Source organism: Melopsittacus undulatus, chromosome 2, assembly GCF_012275295.1.
Source record: "Melopsittacus undulatus isolate bMelUnd1 chromosome 2, bMelUnd1.mat.Z, whole genome shotgun sequence".
NCBI lineage: Eukaryota > Metazoa > Chordata > Aves > Psittaciformes > Psittaculidae > Melopsittacus > Melopsittacus undulatus.
In genome coordinates this window covers 59,143,839-59,162,387 of record NC_047528.1, presented here as the reverse complement: position 1 = coordinate 59,162,387, position 18,549 = coordinate 59,143,839, and the positions used below count along the sequence as shown (strand labels likewise).

At 37.6% G+C, this 18,549-nt stretch overlaps 1 protein-coding gene across 3 annotated transcripts in view; it reads right to left on the bottom strand.

The window, feature by feature from the left end:
- ARHGEF7 (Rho guanine nucleotide exchange factor 7) overlaps window positions 1-18,549 on the bottom strand; it is a 118,941-nt gene that overhangs the window by 36,552 nt on the left and 63,840 nt on the right. For all 3 annotated transcript variants that reach the window (XM_031046124.1, XM_031046126.1, XM_031046125.1), the window contains 3 exons: window positions 12,116-12,210; window positions 11,742-11,837; window positions 5,426-5,548 (listed from right to left, as the gene is read on the bottom strand). In XM_031046124.1, coding sequence (XP_030901984.1) covers window positions 5,426-5,548; window positions 11,742-11,837; window positions 12,116-12,210 — 314 coding nt within the window. The remainder of the gene's footprint in view (window positions 1-5,425; window positions 5,549-11,741; window positions 11,838-12,115; window positions 12,211-18,549) is intronic.

Here is an 18,549-nt window from a genome sequence, read left to right as displayed (position 1 = left end):
AATAATTATATACTTAACACCAGTTACACTGGGTCTGTATTCTCTGTACTTCTTCAGAAGAGTTTTACAACCACTTATCAGTGCTGCTTGTTAGACTTCTTTCCTCTTGTCATTTTGGACATAGTCCACAAAATCGTAATCCTAGCTTCTTAGGAAATCAGGAAATCTCTTCAAGAACCTTAAATGTACTCAAAAAGGACTTCAGGGCCTTGGGGCGACTGGTTCAGAGTTCGGGAGCCCAAGTAGTGTGAATATCTTCACTGATGACCTGGATGAGGGGACCGAGTGCACCTTCAGGAAGTCTGTGGACACCAAATGCTGGGTGCTGACTGATGGAGCTGAACACAAGCCAGCTTGTGCCCAGGCAACCAAGAAGGCCAACAGCATCCTGGCCTGTATCAGAAATAATGTGGCCAGCAGGGCCAGGGCAGTGATCATCCCCATGTACTTGGCACTGGTGAGGCTGCAGCTCTAACACTGTTCAGTTCAGAGCCCCTCAGTACAAGAGAGACATTGAGGTGCTGAAGCAGGTCCAGAAAACTGCAACAAAGCTGGTGAAGGGTTTGGAGCACAAGTGTGATGAGGAGTAGCTGAGGGAACTGGGGTTGTTTAATCTGGAGAAAAGAAGGCTCAGGGGGGATCTTATAACTTTCTACAACTACTTGAAAGGAGGATGGAGTGAGGTGTGAGTTGGTCTCTTCTCCCAAGTAACAAGTGACAGGACAAGAGGAAACAGCCTCAAGCTGCGTGAGGGTAGGCTTAGACTGGATATTAGGAACAATTTCTTCATTGAGAGGGTGCTCAGGTATTGGAACAGGCTGCCCAGGGAAGTGGTGGCATCACCACCCCTAGAAGTGTTCAAAAACCTTGCAGATGAGGCCCTCAGTGACATGGATTAGTGGTGGACTTGGCAGTCCTGTGGTAACGGTTTGACTTGATGATCTTAAAAGTCTTTTCCAACATAGTAGATTCTATGATTCTATTCTATGATTCTGCCACCTCTTTATGCTTGCTGGAGTTTCTCCTTGCACTGAACCTTGTTGCTTGTGATAGTTTTTCCCCCAGGAAGGTAATATGTCACATTCCTGGGGCTCCTTACTCCACTGCATTACCCATTTCTGTGCCTTCTACCCAAATGTGTTTTTTAATTTGAGGGAAACTCATTCTTTTACAGCTTAGGTTGTTCTTCCTGCTTCTCTTAATAGAAGGCAAGTGTAGGTCTGTGATGAGAAGCACACACAATAACCAATGCTACTTTGACTAAACACTACAACCTCGAGGCAGTACTGCTCTCATTAGCTAGCAAAATTCTCTAAAATAGCACCTATACTATACTGGTTCACCTTGGACTTGAACTGACATCTTCAAACAAAACTATTGCATATTAAAAACAAACCTCTTTACAATGCAGCCAAAAAAGCATGACTGTTACCGAATAAATTAATCACAATACAGATCGAGTATGGTGGCACTCTAGCCACTATGAGAACGGAACAAGAAGAACAAAATAAGAGGCAGTGGTGAAAACATGTAAAACACTGATCTCCACCAGAGCCACCATCCAACAGTACCTGACAAACTCCACCTCTTCAGAAGGTGGCTAATTGTGTGCTGGCTGAAGCCACTGGCTTCAGACACAACTGCAAGACACGATGACAGACCTAAGGAAAAATTACTTAATTCTTCAAAATTCTTGATTTATTACACAAAGAATTTTAATTCTGGAAAAAAAAACATGCAACAGCTCTGAAACAACTCCTGAGACACAAAGTACCTATCAAATTTCAAGATTGTATAAAATCAGAGAAGTTGAGTACAAACTTACAGGGACACAACCGGAACCAAGAAAATTTGTTATCAAATTCCATAGCAAGCATTCATTGTTGTTGTGATTATCAGAGGTAAATATGACCTCAAAAACATGCAGATCTGGAACCTGATCTCCTGTATGGGCTGTATAAGGTTTTATTCCCATTTCTTCATGTCTCTCCTTCATATTCATTTCAACCGCTTGACTATTGATTAACTTAAGGAAATTAAAGATGATAGCAGCTTTGAAGATCTGAACATGAAAATCTCTCATTAAGAAATAATTAATCCCTTTCAGCCTTGACTGTATTTCTATAAACATGCATATATATATGAACATATTTTGTTCTAACTGAGCCCCCATTTGCTACTACATATGATCAAGAAGCAAATGATAAAGCGGAAACACAGGCTGGCATTCATACTGAATGGCATTTAAAAAATGGCATTTTAAAAGGGGGGGGCGGGGAAGGGACATGAAAGACAGACACATTCCAATTGAATGCCCCTTTTAAATCTCCAGCCTCATCCCAAGTACTGCTATTTAGAAACAACTTCATAAAAACGCTTTTTAAAAAAGACACTTTTGACTAGAAGTCCAAAATAAATCTAATATTGTCCTGTTTCATTTGTATATATGCATACAGTCTTTCCCCTGCTCAAAGAGCATGCTTGATACCTCAGAAAATTACATATAAAAGCCTCATATGTGGAATATTCCATCAAACCAGATGACTGCTTACAATTTTGATGTTACAATGATCCAACTGGTTAAAGAAATAATAAAGTTAATGCTTGAGAATTATAGCCTATTTTCTTTGTTTTTAGTAAGCAACAGTAAAACACAATAATAAAACTATATTTCCTAGAATAAAAGTATAAAGTAGTGGTAAAGTTTCTGGAGTTTTACCTAGAGAAGTTACCTAGGAGATTTTTTGGCAGTTTTTTGTTGGTATGGTTTCCACAAAAGCAAGTGAACTTAAACCACAGAAAATACTATTTTTGTGATACAAGACTGACATAAAATTATCTGCTAGGGTTTTTTGTAGAAAGGCTTTCAGAAGCACAGTTAAGGCATGCATTCAGTTTATGAAGTACATAGAATTCATAACAGAAAATAATCTGCTGTAGACAGTAAGAATTTATGTACCAAATCAAACTCCTGCAGACTGTTCCTTTTTCCTCTCTAAAACACTACTGAAGAGCACAGCTGTTACAAACATGATATTTGAATCCAAAAATTCAAACACCCTTTTCGCTGCCATATTTTTGCTGCTTTTAAAGTACACATAATGCTTTTGGACCCTCTGCTAAAACTGTATCACAAAAAGAGCCAACTAATTGCCATTGTTCTAAAAAGTTTTAAACCTCAGTCTCATGTCTAAAAATTCCAATTTAATATTATCTAGTATTAAATGCACTGTAGTTGTTTCATTATTACTACAATCGTGACTATCCTTAAATCTCACACTAATTTTTACATTAAGGTTTATGAGGGATGCTTTTACACACTAAAACCATCTTAGTTAAACAGACAAGAACAGACAAGTTCAGAGCATTTTTGTTTTCTTTAAGTCTCCAATCAATTTGTTGTTTCTTTTCCTCTACCTTTAAAACAGTGTAGTTAAAAGCTTTCTGACCTTCTGAAAATAAAAGGTTTAGAACTGCTTAAAGCCACCTTATGATTTCTTCATGGCAAGAGGTCTCAGGCAAAATTTTTAAGTCAAGCCACTTGCTACCTACAGCAAAGCTACTCAACAAAAATGCAGGACTGAGAATACTAAGCCAGAGGTAATAAAAAAAACCAAACAAAAAAAAAAAAACCCAAACAACCAAGTAACCCATGGTTCTGTTGACTCATGCCTGGCAACAGAACAGCATTAAACAGCTGTTTATCACAACTTCCTCCCCTTGAGCAATCTCTTACAAACAGTACAATTGCTTTGAACCTACTTCTACATCCCAATCAGTTAACTGCTCTATGACACACTGACTCCCCAAGGATTTGATATAAAGTTGACTTTACAGTCCAGAAGCTGAACTTAGGAAAACCTGTGTGCAAAGTAACACAGAAGAAATGCTTCTCTTCTCCATTTGCAGAACAAACAGCTTTCCTTCCTCACATTTCTATCACTGTTTTCTCAAACGTGTCTATGGAAAACACTGTGCTTTACAAGAGTTCCGAAAGTAGGATAATCCTTTACAAGTATCTACAAACCTTATGAAAATGTAGATGATCACTTTGCTATCGCTTGCCACGTTCCATCTATAGATTAAATCCCAGACCTCTATATGGTAAGAGTAAAAAGGCACAAAAACAAAATACCTAAGACTATGAGTATTAAAAACCCCACATATTTTGTCTTGTTGAACTGTAATGACAAAAACACCCAACTTCTGTCTGCCTGTTTTGCAATGTGAATTTTTAACAGCTTTGGTTTTTCAAACTAGGGTTGGAACATAGCTACACATCTTGCTAACATATGTGATAGTTCATAGTATTTGGTAGCTAGAAGGGTTTTTTTTTATTTACAGCATTATGAGTAAAGCTCACAAATAGGCCATGTAGTGTTGCTGTTAAAAAAAATTTGAGTTCTTCGAAGCTAACAGTATAGAAAGCAAATTATGCTTCATTTTGTTAAGGGACTTGTAAGAAAATTCAGAGTATCTTTACTTTGGTCCATCATAACACCATAAACACCCCCCCCAAAAAAAAACAAACAAAAAACAACCAAACCTAACAAAAACAACAACAAAACCATAAAACAAATTAACAGACCCAACAGAACAAACAAACAAACAAAAAGCCAACAACAACAAAGAAGAGAGCTTGTGAAGCAAAAAGAACACATCCTGACAGAACTATGTCTAACCTTCCAGAGAAGGTCATGGTTCTGTCTTGTACCACAAGCACAAGCAAGCATAAATAGCTCCAAACTACCAACTGCTTCAGCACATGCTCATCAGGAAAATACACTGCAAAAGTTTGTCAAAGCAGACTACTTTAATTAAGTTCTGGCCTCCCTCTTCCCTCAACATGATACAGGGCATCTTGTATGAAAATTCAAGGTCTGTTCAAAGCTGAACTACCTACACCACATTAACTCAGCATCCTACTTCTTACACACAGGAAACACTAATTCTGTAAGCTTGGAAAGTTCACACTCTCTTCATATCACCCAAATCTAAAGCTAAGGGTACAGCATGATAAAGTTAAATACATACAAACATAAGGGCTTTTACATATCTACAGTTACCATTTACAGTTAAAATTCACCAACTGTCCAAAAAGCCTACTAGTAATCAGATCAATTATGCCAGAATTTCACAAGCTTGTTTTGATCTTGCCTTTTACCGAGATGACAATCACTACCATTTGCTTTACATATCCAAAGTCCAGCATGCATTCTTTAAATGAGAAGTTCCCCTAAATAGTTAATAACACACTGCCGAAAGTGACAAGCTGGTCCTGATCATGTGTAACAGCTTTGTGTTGTTGAGGCTTTTGTCTCTACCATATCAAATGCATATCAAAAGATATCACAGGTTTAATAACACAAATGTCTTTTATGTGGTTTTTCTGTATCAGACTTAAAGGACTGCAAGGTAAACGTACCTGTGTTCTGTGAGAACATTTACTGCTGATGGATGGTTGGCACAGTATGCAAGGTATAAGCTTTTCATTTGTGGCATCAAATTTAGAAAACACCCTCCAACCCTCTGCTGAGCTTCAGGCAACCTAAAAAGAGAGCAATAAACAAGAGATTCCTCAATACCAACCAGACACAGAGATAAATTAAAGCCTGGAAAACAATTTATACTGAGGGGAGGGTAAATGGTTTTGTTTGGTTGCTACATTTGTTGGGGTTTTTCTTCATAAAATCAAAAAATAGATTTCCATGGCCACAGATAGGCAACCAACACCTTTCCCTTCCTTTACAGCTTCAACCCTGTAACTGTCAGGCCTGATCATGCCACCGCAGTACAGGCAGAATATGGTACATACCTATAAAACGGTCAGTCAGAATTTATCCCCCCCCCCCCCCCAAGAACTAGTAGTAACTAGCACCTTCTTTAGGATTTTGATTTTCAGTCAATATATGTGTTACAACAGTTTTCTATGTACTTATATATGCCATACCAGATCTTAAAAGCAGTATTTCAGCACTTACAAACAAAAATTGATGTGAGTAGCAACAGAATTCACTCCCTCTACTCTATACCAGCAGAGATTATAGGCTTAAAATATTCATTAAGATGATCTAAGTACCATATTAAGTTCTGACAGCACAAACACAAGCCAGTTACAGTGCAGTAGCAGGCTGTTTTTACACAATTGTCACTTACTTGCTTTTTAAGAACCAAAGCATTTTATGTTGGTTTGTAACGAGGGCAAGAGTGCTGCTTACCACCATTAGTACAAAAACACTTTCTATAACACTTACTTTCTTCATCTTTCATGACTGAATGCAACACATATGCTAAGCAGCAAAGGAAAATTTCACAATTCTGCTCAGAAGTGCTTATTTTGTCTAGCATAAAATCATGCTTCAAAAATAGCCACCTCAGTGACTCTGGCAAAAAAAAAAGATGACTTGGCAAAGAGAAACGGTATTTAGAAGAAAAGCTTACTTTCCACACAGTCTTGATGAACCTAATAATTTCAACCTGGTATGACAGAGGAATTTACACATACTTGTTCATACAATTAAAGGAGAACAGGTAATGAAAAAACTCAGTATGAATATACACAGTATTTCTCAAAGGCTCTTAGCAGAAGCTGTCATCTCAAATTGCAGAAGTTTATACTCCAGACAATATCTGGAGTATAAATATCTACAACTTGCTGTATGAAACCAGCTTAGAACTGGTACAATCAGCAGAAAGCAAATGTCTAACTTCTGACTACATCTGTGTGAGCAGGGAAAAAAAAGAAAAAGCAAAATTCAACTCTTCCAGTCCCATTGTAAGTATCTCCTTAAGCTGCATACTTCAGATGCAAATAAAAGCACACTCTCATACTTTCTCAAAATCTAAAATAAATTTCATGTTAAACACAAACTGATGGAAGATGCATATGCTCTAACCAGCCACACTTCCTTATTGGTACCGTATCATCATTCTCAGAACCACTCACAAATATTCATACTAGATTGTTTCCTATGTGACAAAGGATAAATTGGACAACTGAATAATATCAGAAGGGTGTCGGAAGGGATGAAATCCATGTTATTTTCTACAGAGAAACTCTCACTTGAAGGGCTAAGCCTCTTCACTAGTAGACCATATGGTCAACAGCCAATTGCTAAACCCAGGCTTAAGGTAACCATAAAATGGAACACGAAGTTTCCATCAGTCCTAGACCACAAGCTTGTTCCTTACACCTTATCTAAACCTCCTGTACATAAGTTTCCTCCCCTCGAATAAAGACTGTATGTCCTAAACATGTTGAGTCTTGGCTTCTTTGCAAGACTAGACAACAGTGAATTTTTGTTATCTATTTAATGACTTTTAAACTCAGTATTTCACAATGATCTAAAGCTATGTAAGCCTTCAGAAAGTACTCAACAAGCATACTGCTGGCACAAAATATTTCTTACCAATATTAGTTCTCCCTAGAAGACCATTGTTTTTTATTTTAAAAATTTTCTGTAGTTGTCCTGAACAGGTACACAAAGTTTCTAAGCACGAATATTTAATATATACCCTCTGAAATGGTGAGAGATGCTCCAGTAAACTTCTGTAGAGAAGAACCATCCAGCTTTCCACAACAGCCACTCCTCCAAGCAGAGAATACTCCCATCCTGCCCAAAAAGTCATATTGTCCCACTCCTTAGGTTTGCTCATAGTAGTTAAAATTCAAAGTTCATCCCAAAAAATATTCCCCCAAATTTAAGAAACAGGAAGTCTGTCTCCTACTAAGCTGTCAGTGCTTCTGTATCGTGTGGGAAGACCTATCGAATATAAAGTCAAAATTGACTGTACAGGTGTTCAAAAAGGGAGGCAGGGGAAACACACTTCCTTATTTGAAAACAGCATTCACTATACACACAGAGATAAATGAGAGCTGAATCCCCAGCTAGCGCATGTCATATACACTCTGATCACACTGCCAGTGCTCCTTACATTAAAGGCTAGGGCCCATATTTTATTGTTGGCATCTTAATTTCTTGCAAGAAAAGTTCAAATTCTGAAATCAGCGGAGTGACTGCTTTTACAGGTATTTAGAGGAAAACCAGGGGCATTCCCCAGCATACTGAGGAATGCTATTCTTACAACCTTCCAAGCAGCATTCCCTGCCTACCAGCTGGCCCCTCTTAATAAATCAAAGCATGAGCTAATAATACATTCTTCCAAGTAATGGATGCAGCAAAAGTCTCAAACTCTGAAGACATACTCAAGGCATATAAACCAGTATTAAATACTAACGAGGCCGCAGTAAAAGTTGCTGAAAACAGTCAAATTCCCTTTTCACACTGTAGTGATGGGGTGGGAGGGAGTGAATTATGGCTGTTCTCTCCAAGCAGACATCTGTGTGTTCTCAATCTGCTGTTCTTTCAGCAGAATGAAAGACTGACATTATTCTCATTGCATCCTCATACTGCACATTCTTTGTTGAACTAAGATAATTAACAGACTTTATGACAGGGCAACAACTCACCCCCTTTGACTTTTGTAATCCATGCATTATTTTCAAGTGTTCTACTATTTTTAGAGAAACAGTAAGTTATCTATATTTCCTTTAAGTGCTGGAAAAAATAATTTCATGCCTACCACCATGTCATATAAACTCTTTATAATTAATGTGTTCAAAAAAAAGGCATAGTTAATTTATTTTAAAGTTGTCATCCCAATATTCTTCTCATATTTGTTACTCTAATTAAAAAGGAATAATTTATAGTGTTTATACATTTACACAAACGATAACTTCTGTTGTAGAAAGTCCAAAGACATGTTTTAATTTCATTACAAAAGTAAGAGAACCATAGCAAAGCCTCTGCTGGTGTACACATGCTAGAGGCATCACAAAATGACTACATCTAAGCTACCCAACATAATCTGCTTGTTAGAATTACACCCAGCAGCTATCAGTTGTTTCTCTAGACTTAAAACAGGTTCCCACTGCATGATAACTTGAGAAAAGAAATGCCTTCTTGATCAATTACACTTTAAGATTCTGATCAAAGTGAGCAATCAGAACTAAAACCAGAGCGGCTGTCAGAGGAGTGACATTACAGAATATCTAATTGTGTCCTGCGTGTTTTGAAGTAATCTGCCTTAGTTTTGGTGTCAGTGGCCATCACAACATTCCTGGAAAGGCTGTGGAAACTGTGATGAATCCAGACAAATTTAAACACAGACTAACACAGGCAATTTTAAAAGAAAAATAGGTAATAAAATGTAAACAGCACTGTGTTTTCTTTTTGCAAGGAAAAGATCAGATGTCCCTAAACGTCACTTGACTGTATGGTTACCATAAGACTGTCATGCAGCAATCTGCATATATGTGTACAGGCACAGGCATAATTCGTATCTGCACTCCAAAAACAAACTTGAGAATACTGATAAGTGTTTTGGAGTTTTTAGTGGGTTTTGGGGTTTTTTTGTTTGTTTATTTGTTTGTTTCTGGATGGGGTATTTTGGGTTTTTTGGTTTCTTACTGGATTTTTTTTGGGGGGGAGGGGTGGATTGGTTTTTTGGGGTTGTTTTTGTTTGGTTGTTTTGTTTTGTTGTTTGTTTGGGGTTTTTTTTAAATTTTATTCCCCTTCCACTTCAGGATTATCCCAGAACATGAAGTACCTTCTTGTACTTAAGCCCAGAACAAGAGAAAGAAAAGCAACATAGTTACTGTGATTGCAAAAGCAGGGACATTAAGAAAAGAGGGCAAAACCCAGCTAGTTTTCATGGGGCAGGGATGTAAATCTGTGATACTACCTAAAAGACAAAGACAGCCAATGCCTTCAACCTGCTGTAGAAGAGATTACATTTAAGCAGTCCGTACCTATCAGCCTGTGTGTTGGGTCATTCCCCCCAGACACTGAGAAGTACAGCCACAGACTTGACAGTTTCTACTCCAAAGTGAATGGACGATTTTAATTCTTTTTTAACACTTGCTCAATCTCCTGTTAATAAAATACTCAAAAAACAAGAGAGATCACCTGATATACACTTGACTTTGTTCAGAAACTCCTCTCCTGTGTGAGCCACTGCAAAACTGATTTTTGGCACTGGGTCACAGGATCTGGAAGAGATCTAGAGCAGCAGACCACTTTCTGTCTTCAAGAGAACGGAACATGGAGTGCTCTTGCCCTGCTTTACTGTCAGAAATGCACCGTTTTGCAACTGAAGACTCCAAGAGCATCTCTCTACCTTGGCAGTTACAGATCTTTTACATCCACCAAAAGAGCACCTAAAGCTGATCAGTAAAAAACAAAAAAAAACCAAAACCCCACCAAAACAAAAAAAAAAACCCTAACACCACACACTTCTGAAGCAGATCAGCCAGAAGGTTCTCAATCAATGCTAATCAGACTCCTTTCATGTACCACTGCTATTTGGCAAATGAAAAAGAGACATCACAAAGGAAGAACACCAAATGTGTCCAGTGCTGCCCAGCATTCAGTCAGGCAGAGAAGTGTCCCCAGCCCTGCGACAGATGGAGCACTACAGTGATACTGCAGTAGAGGCCAACCTGGACAAGTTCAGAGACATATAAACCTTCAGCAATGCACCAGAAGAGCTTCAAAGCTGAGGGCAGTGTGGCACACAACTGAAACCAAACCCCATACAAACAACTGCTTTGCCCAAAACACAAAAAGGACCCACTACCACATTTTGCGTTGTGACAAGCACACAACCCACCTTTTAACAACAAGGATTAAAAAAATCAAAGCAGTGCAGGCAAGAAGAAAAGCACCAGAAAGTTTCTCTCACTGCAGTACATGCCAGGATTTGTTAAGAGAAAACTAAAACAACAAACTGACTGGAGGGGCATGTGGAGTTCAAAAACACATTCAACTCTCACACCCAAGAACAGAAATTTGTCAAGCAAGGTAGGCTGGCAGCACTACAAACTGGCAGGACATCGGCATTTGATCATTCTGACATGTCAAGTTACGAGCACCACACCGGATGCTGCAAATATGAAGTGCCTGAATGACTGAACTCTTAAGTTCTCTGCCAAAAATAAAATAAAATGATAATTCTATTTTCAGCCCGGGAACCACTCTGAGTTTACAGAACACGTTCACCAGCCAAAAAAACATGGCACAATGACAAAAACCAAGGCAGTAAGGCAAGCATTCTTCTACATGATAGGATTTATGATGAATTACATTCAAAACAGAAGGAAGCTGGACACTCAAGTCAATATACTATGATGAAAACTAAACTGAAAATACAATTTGGCCTGATGTGTATATTTATGAAACTAAAATAACAAAATATTTGCAGTAACACTTCAGTACCCCTGGGAATCTCCCAGCACATTTTTATGACCACCACTGTTCAGGATAGAAGAATACTAAGCACAAGCATTCTCAGAGAGCGCCTTCCATCAAGTTACTTACTCCTTCCTCCATCCCAACTTAAGCTCCCTTCATTCTTTCTCTTACTTTAAGGAAAGACTTAGAATTTATGCCTCCTAAACAAAAACCATCACTTCCTCTACCACTTTCCCACTGGTATGCAATTGCATCATGGAAATCCATAAACTGCCAAACTGTTAAAAGTTCCTACCTTTGCAATTGCATCCTAGAGCATCTATCTGAACAAGCAATCAATATATTATCCAAGCAGCTACTACGATGCTGCTGTAGCAACTATCCTTAAAGTGAGCGAAGCAAAAATTATTAACTACTACACAACAATTAAAATAATTAAAAATAGTTGCTTGCTAGAATTTTACAGTTTCTGGTATGCATAATACTTACTTGGTGCATTCTTCTAAAGACTGTACAAGCATTTGCTGGAAAGAACTTATTTCTTCGAGGTTTCCCATTAAGTATGAAGTATTTGCCAAGTTTAACCTGGAGCCAAAGCAAATAAAAGGTGCTTAGGTTTGCAGTTATTAACTAATTGTGCTTTAATAAAAGCTACAACCTTAAAAAAAAATGCTTACTGGTTCTTAGATCAAGGACCAGACTCCTTTAGTAAGCAAGCAAACAGAATACAAAAATGCAAGCCCTGCCTAAAGAATCTCTCAGACCACACAAAAATTTCAGACATTGAAATTTTGACCATGTGAACCCTCCCCAATACATGAGAGATATTAAACTTCATTTGAAAACAAAACAAACTCACATACTTTTCACTGGCTTGTAATGGTCGCAGGTAGTTTGAAAGCATTGTTTGTAGCTCCTTAGCATATTCATTTTCTGTTTCTAATATATTTTGTAGCACCTACAATAAATGACAGTTGCTAATTGGTTTTTTTTTAAGAGATACTTCAAAGTGGTCAAATCAATACCATTTTTAAAGCATACTAAAATTTACTTAGCACTAGGAAAACTTAAATGAGTATTCCTACATTAAAAATTAAAGTATCAGCAAGAAAGCATATACATCTACAAAATCCACAGGGGAAAAAACCCACCACACACACACAATGAGCCATCCTTTAGCGATATTCAAAAAAAAGTAGTAAGCCAACAGGAATTTCACTACACTCAAAACTTCTACTGTAAAATTTGAGCTATATAGTGAGTGTTCTTTCAAAGCTAGGGGTAATTATTCCTTCCATATACTTCAGAACAGTCAAAGATCATCACAGGTTGGTAAAGCAGATAAAATAGAAGTTGTAAGAGAAATAAACACTTAATGTTGTTTTCCAGTCTCAATTACAACACATAACTAATCTTGCTAGCAAAGTGTTTACTTACTCAGATGTATTACTCTGTCTAGAAGGTCTGAATATTAACAGATTTCTAAATATCAAGTAATTGCCAACTTTACTTAGCATATGATTAGCATTACTGCATTCTTTTTAAACAGGGTTGCCTAACTTTCCACTGGGAGTGCAACAATATATACTACCAGGAGAAAACTGTAACAGATTCTGATGCAAAGCCAAGAATTTATGGAATACAGAACATGCTTGTTTTTTTGGCTGAATATAAATCAGACAACTGGAATATCCCCAAATGTGTACAAGAAAACATTTTATAGGGCCATCTCCTGGCAGCCTGCTTTAGGATCTCCTCCAATATGTTCACATCAAGTTCCACTGTTCTACTACTTCTAGCAAATTATTTTTTGCTTCCAAAAAGTTAATGATTTAGCAAGAGAATCATTAGAATTAAATGCAGTTCAATGAACGCAGCTGAGCTTTGAAAACTTTCTGCTATTCACTGGTCATAAGGCACACCACAAACCTCATTTGCTACATGCCGTATTTGTCAAGGCTACAGTAATATCTCATTTCAGCATTTATAGTAACGACTGTAATTGAGTGCATTATTCACTGTTCTAGTCAATACTCTTTCTTAGAAAATAAAAAAAGCCATTCAGTCCTAAATGCAAACCTGATGAAATAACTTTAAATAGTTCAGTACGTCAATGAAGAATTCACTGTTCCTTTCACTGGTGACATTGATTCTTCTTATTCCTTGAATGCTTCTATTCATTTGGAGAGTGGGAGAGAGACCACTTTTGAGTTCATTCTTTTGTTGGAAATCTGAATTCTGAACTGAAGATTTAAATGTCTCCATTCTGTGCTAAACACTATGACAGAAGAATGTCACAGGGAAAGTTATGGCTACCAACTAGGAAACTACGGCATAAACTACAATAGCGGACACAAATGTAAAAAGGCTAATGGAGAAAACGGGACGAAACGATTTCCATTGATCATACCACTAATTAAACCCCATATTCTCTCACACATATATAAACCAAAGAAAGTAAATTGTTTAAAGTATAAAAGTATTTAGCATCCATGAGTTGCAAAACTAGATGCAAGACCAATCTTTTTCAATATGGCTTTTCCTACAAATATCTCCCAGCCCAAAGTCATTACATAGCCATTAATAGGGAAAAGGACACTGAAAGCCAAAGACAAAAACACAGTGTCCTGACAGAAGCACTGAACAGCATTAAAAGACACACAAAGATAAAAATCAACAAATTGGTAGAGGTCTTGAAAGGCTGCACAACTGCTCCACTTTCTCAAAGAGTATTCCTGTTCTTTGCTCTAAACAGCTGCCTGGAAAGGCTGAAATAAAACTAGTTCCATGTTGGACACACTCCATTATTTTCCTGTGCTGGTTTGGATTCTCCTCTGAGGATTTTCTTTGTGATATTGGAGAACATGGAATTGGGGACAGAAGGGGAAGAATGGGAAAAGTTAAAAACTAGAATTGGGGAACCTATTAATTACTAGGAACAGGAAAATAAATGCAGCTGTAAGTAAAACTGCTACAAAACCTGTGCACTCTACTAGACATACTAGAATCTTGTTTCACATTATTCTAGCTCAGTGTTACACAATACTTTACATACACAGTTTTATATACTTCCCAACACATTTGAATCTTTTTTTTTACAAGTAGTTTCCCCTGCATACAACATTCTTTAACTTTTAAATATCTTTAAAAAACAATAATCTTGCTTACACAGATCTGAAACATCAGTTCTGTGAAATCTTGCATCCTCCCAGCTTGACTTACCTACCTCACTGAGAAGCTATGAGGATTAAAAGCTTGGACTGTGCTTTGAAGCGATAAGTAGTCAGTACTGCAACCCAGTATTTTGGCACCAGAACACTCTTACATTCCTCATATCCGCATCTCATCCGCATGCTCTAATAATCACCTTTCTTCCCCTTCCTGCCTTCTGCGCGTTCTGGCTGCTGCAAGACCCCATGAGACCTCGAAGACCTTGTTTCCACAATTCCACCACAACATTTGCACAGATAAGACCGGGTACCAAAAGAGCAGCATTGAAGTGGCAGCTTTTGCAGTCTGTAACACTGATGAATAGCAGGCACAGACAACTGAGCTCATACAACACAAGCTCCCTCATGGAAAATTCAAGCATGGTTAACAATTCTGTCACACAAAACCCCAACCATCTCCTCAAGGCAAAAACTACCACCCAAAATGGATTTAAAATGACCTACATGAAGCTGATCTCTCAAACCAGAGGAAGAAAAGGCAGATTTCACAGCTATGCTCAGACACAATCCTATAGCACATTCCCCATTTTACAGGGGTACGGCACTCAACAGAAATATCACATACTTCAGCAAAACGGTGATCAATGCTTAATTTTCTTGGATCATGAGAATCTGACAGATGTATCCCTTAAAACAAGCCCTTGACAGGGGCAATATAAAGCACCACACAAATATAACATCTTTCAAGGGTCCTCAAAAACTTTTATGAACTTCAATAAAAACAAACTCTTGACCCAACTTCAAAAGTGCAGCCACAAAAGAAGTGCTTATTTTCTACCACTTCTCAAACACTTAAATGAAAAATTACATCATCCAAGTACTCATACCATCATGAAATTTGCCCATTTCTTTACCTGCTTTTAGAACAGCTACTTGATCTCAAGGAATCATCCCATAAATGGAGATAACCTAATTTTATTTTGGACACAAAGTTCTCAAGGGATCTCAAGTAAAACTCAGAGTAATGTCTGTTCTGTCTTCAGGGGATAACCCACAACAATATGCTCAGTTCTTCAGTAACAGGTTACTAAATTACTTCTATATGAAAAATGCTTCATGCTTGATCACAAGTCTGGTTCATATTACACACTGTTGTAGGCTTTTATCATTTTATGGAAGACCTTACAGCTAGCTTTAGCTATTCTCTACTAACGTGCATTCCCAGGGCAGGTAAAACGTGAGCACAGACCAAATGTGTTCTGTCTTCTCAGCAACACCTAGTGCAAGATGAAGCTAAATAAAGCACACTGAGACTAGAAGGTATGCGATTCGTGTTACAAACTTCAGATGGAGCTCTTTGAATCCATAAAGAACATGTTGACAAGGGGGTAAAGAACAGAGGAAAGGGGAGAAAACAGTCTCCTCTCTACATTAAGCACCTTTCCCTTGGCTTATCTCGGCCCTTCTGCCAGAGGGGGAGATTTGCAGAGACTCTCCTACCACTTCCTGAAATTCCTCTGAACTGCTCTTTGATTTTGTCCTCAGTCAAATGAATGTATCTGCAAGTGCTGCCCGCACATGCACAAATCCTTTCCTAGGAATCACAGGAATAAATAACAGTGAGGTTTACAGGGTCTGAGCATGTAACCATATGGTGGAAGATCGCCACAACTTAAAAACAGCAAGCAGTCCCAGAGTACAAGCCTCAAATCATGCTTGCTTGTCAAGACAGCCTTTAACACAAATGTTAATGCTTACTCTTGAGCATGAGGAACATCCTCTTAGCTACCAGATGGCAAAGGTTTATTTGGAGATGTTGTTTTTACCTCAGTGTGGTTGCAATTTTCTTTATCAGTACAGACTGATAAGACTTCGAGCATAAGGAAGTATCATGTCCACAACTTAAGTATTAAGACAGAACAAAAACTCAACAGGTTAAACTGCTTTCACTTCAATAAATGGTTTTGCTGTTTGTGTTAAGCTACATGTAAAAATAATTACATATTTAACAATTATTTTAAAAAATTATTTTATAGTTATACTGCCAGAGGAAACATTTAATTTCTTTTTTTTTTTAATATGTGATAGCTGTTCGCCACACTGTAGAAAAACACACTAACAAGAAAATTACCCAGTTCACTGCAAATAGATTTAAGAACAGTGCTCTAGGGCCAGTCCTGTAATTTACTACATACATTATTATTATGAACTAGTCATTTCTGTGGGTCCTCCTCACCCCCCAACAATGCCATCAACAGTTAACAACAGGAATCTTATTACGTCAGTCTACTGCACCAAGAAGGCTGCATCTGAGCAAGATGAAAAATAACCTAATTCTAAAAGTAGTTATGATGGTCGCTAGTTTCACCTTTTTTTGTTTTGTTTATTAAGCCACTTTAAAAGCCAGCTATGGCTACCTGTTTCCCAAAGTATTTAGCAGCTTGAGTCTCCCTGATTATGATAAAACATTATCCAGGGAACGACTGCAAAAAGCACATAAGCCAAAGGTGGCATTTCAAAATTGTATGGCCTTTTATAAAGTTAGCAGTCTTAACTATGGTTTTAAGCAAATTCAAGCATTTGCTTCCTATGATAGTCACTGAAGTACACTATCACCTCCAAAAGTGTCCTGTGTTACTCTCACAAAATAAAATACACAACCACCCGATTAAATTCATTTTGGACACAGTCAAACTGGAGTTCTAGTTAATCCCAAATTAAACAGCTGTAACTCTTACTTTTCATCATATTATGGTCTATCAGGGAAATAATAGTATGAGATTATATGAGACTGGATTTACAACTGACTTAAAAAAAAAACCCACAAAAAAATCCCAAACAAAGCAAAACCAAACAAAAAGGCACCCCACAACCCAAATCTGAAGAAACAATGTTCAAGGCTGCTGCAAATTTATTTTGATCAAAAATTCAACATAAATATAAAGTAAGAGCAGTCCTCTACATATTGAAGGTACCAGATCGTCACCTTTGCTGCACTCACTCCAGTTTACTTGCATTGGAAAACACAGGTCTTAACATCAGAACAACCATAGAGAAGACATATTTGCTACTATGCACTACAACATCTTTGGGGGAAAATAGAAAGGCTCTAAAGAGATATAGTGAAAAAAATAAATAAATAAAAGGGAAAATTATCCACTACATGTACCACAGTAAAATCATGACTTCCCACAGTTTGAAGGAAGCTGTGCCTGCAAAGATATTTCCCACCATGGCTAGCAGGTGTGGGTTACAATAGCCAAAGAATTGGGACCCTCACTTTACCATGGAATTATGGCTACCAACAGACACCAAGCAAGCCACAGGGAGCAAGGAGGAGGTTGCTTCACTGTTTTCAACTAGGGGACTATATACAAACCAGCTCTGCTCTTCCAGGTGGCTGGCATTATTCATGCCACAACCACAAAAGATGAAAGCATAAAACTATGCTTTACCATCCCCTCTAAAAACTGACAAATAAAATGAAAAACAATGACAGCTGCTTCAAAAAAAGGGAAAGAAATAGTGTGTTTAGGTTTTACACCAGCAGGGAGCAGTGGTTAACAAAAACAGGAAAAAGAATTTTGCTGTCCAATCTAGTTACTGTTAGTAAATAAAGGATTCTCTAAACGGTTACAACAAAAACATTTAAAGACAGAGTTTGGCATGTTTCTTACATGCATCTGCTAAAGAGGTTTGAGTACTAGATTAAGAATGCCCGGGGTGGTGTTAAAGGCCGATTCTGGCTATGCCCCTTTTGCTGTGAAATCTACCTATCAGTGTAAGGGAGAATTCCAGAAGTTAATTATTTAGTTGATTTACAAGCAGAAATACAAAGGAGGCAAATTCTTTTAAAATGTTCAATCTCTTTTTCAACAAAAAGGACAAAGCTATTCTTCACTATTTTAAAACAGCAGATTTTCATGAATTCATAGAGACTGGGGAAGACTGATTGCATATGGGGGGGGTGGAATTAAAACTAGCAAAGCAAATAAAATGAGCATAATATATTGCAGAAATGCCTATTAATCACTTTAGACTGTATTTCACATCATGCTTAAGAATCCATATGTATGATATTCTACTCTACTAACAATGATCTTTGTTTATATGAGAATTCAGTAAAA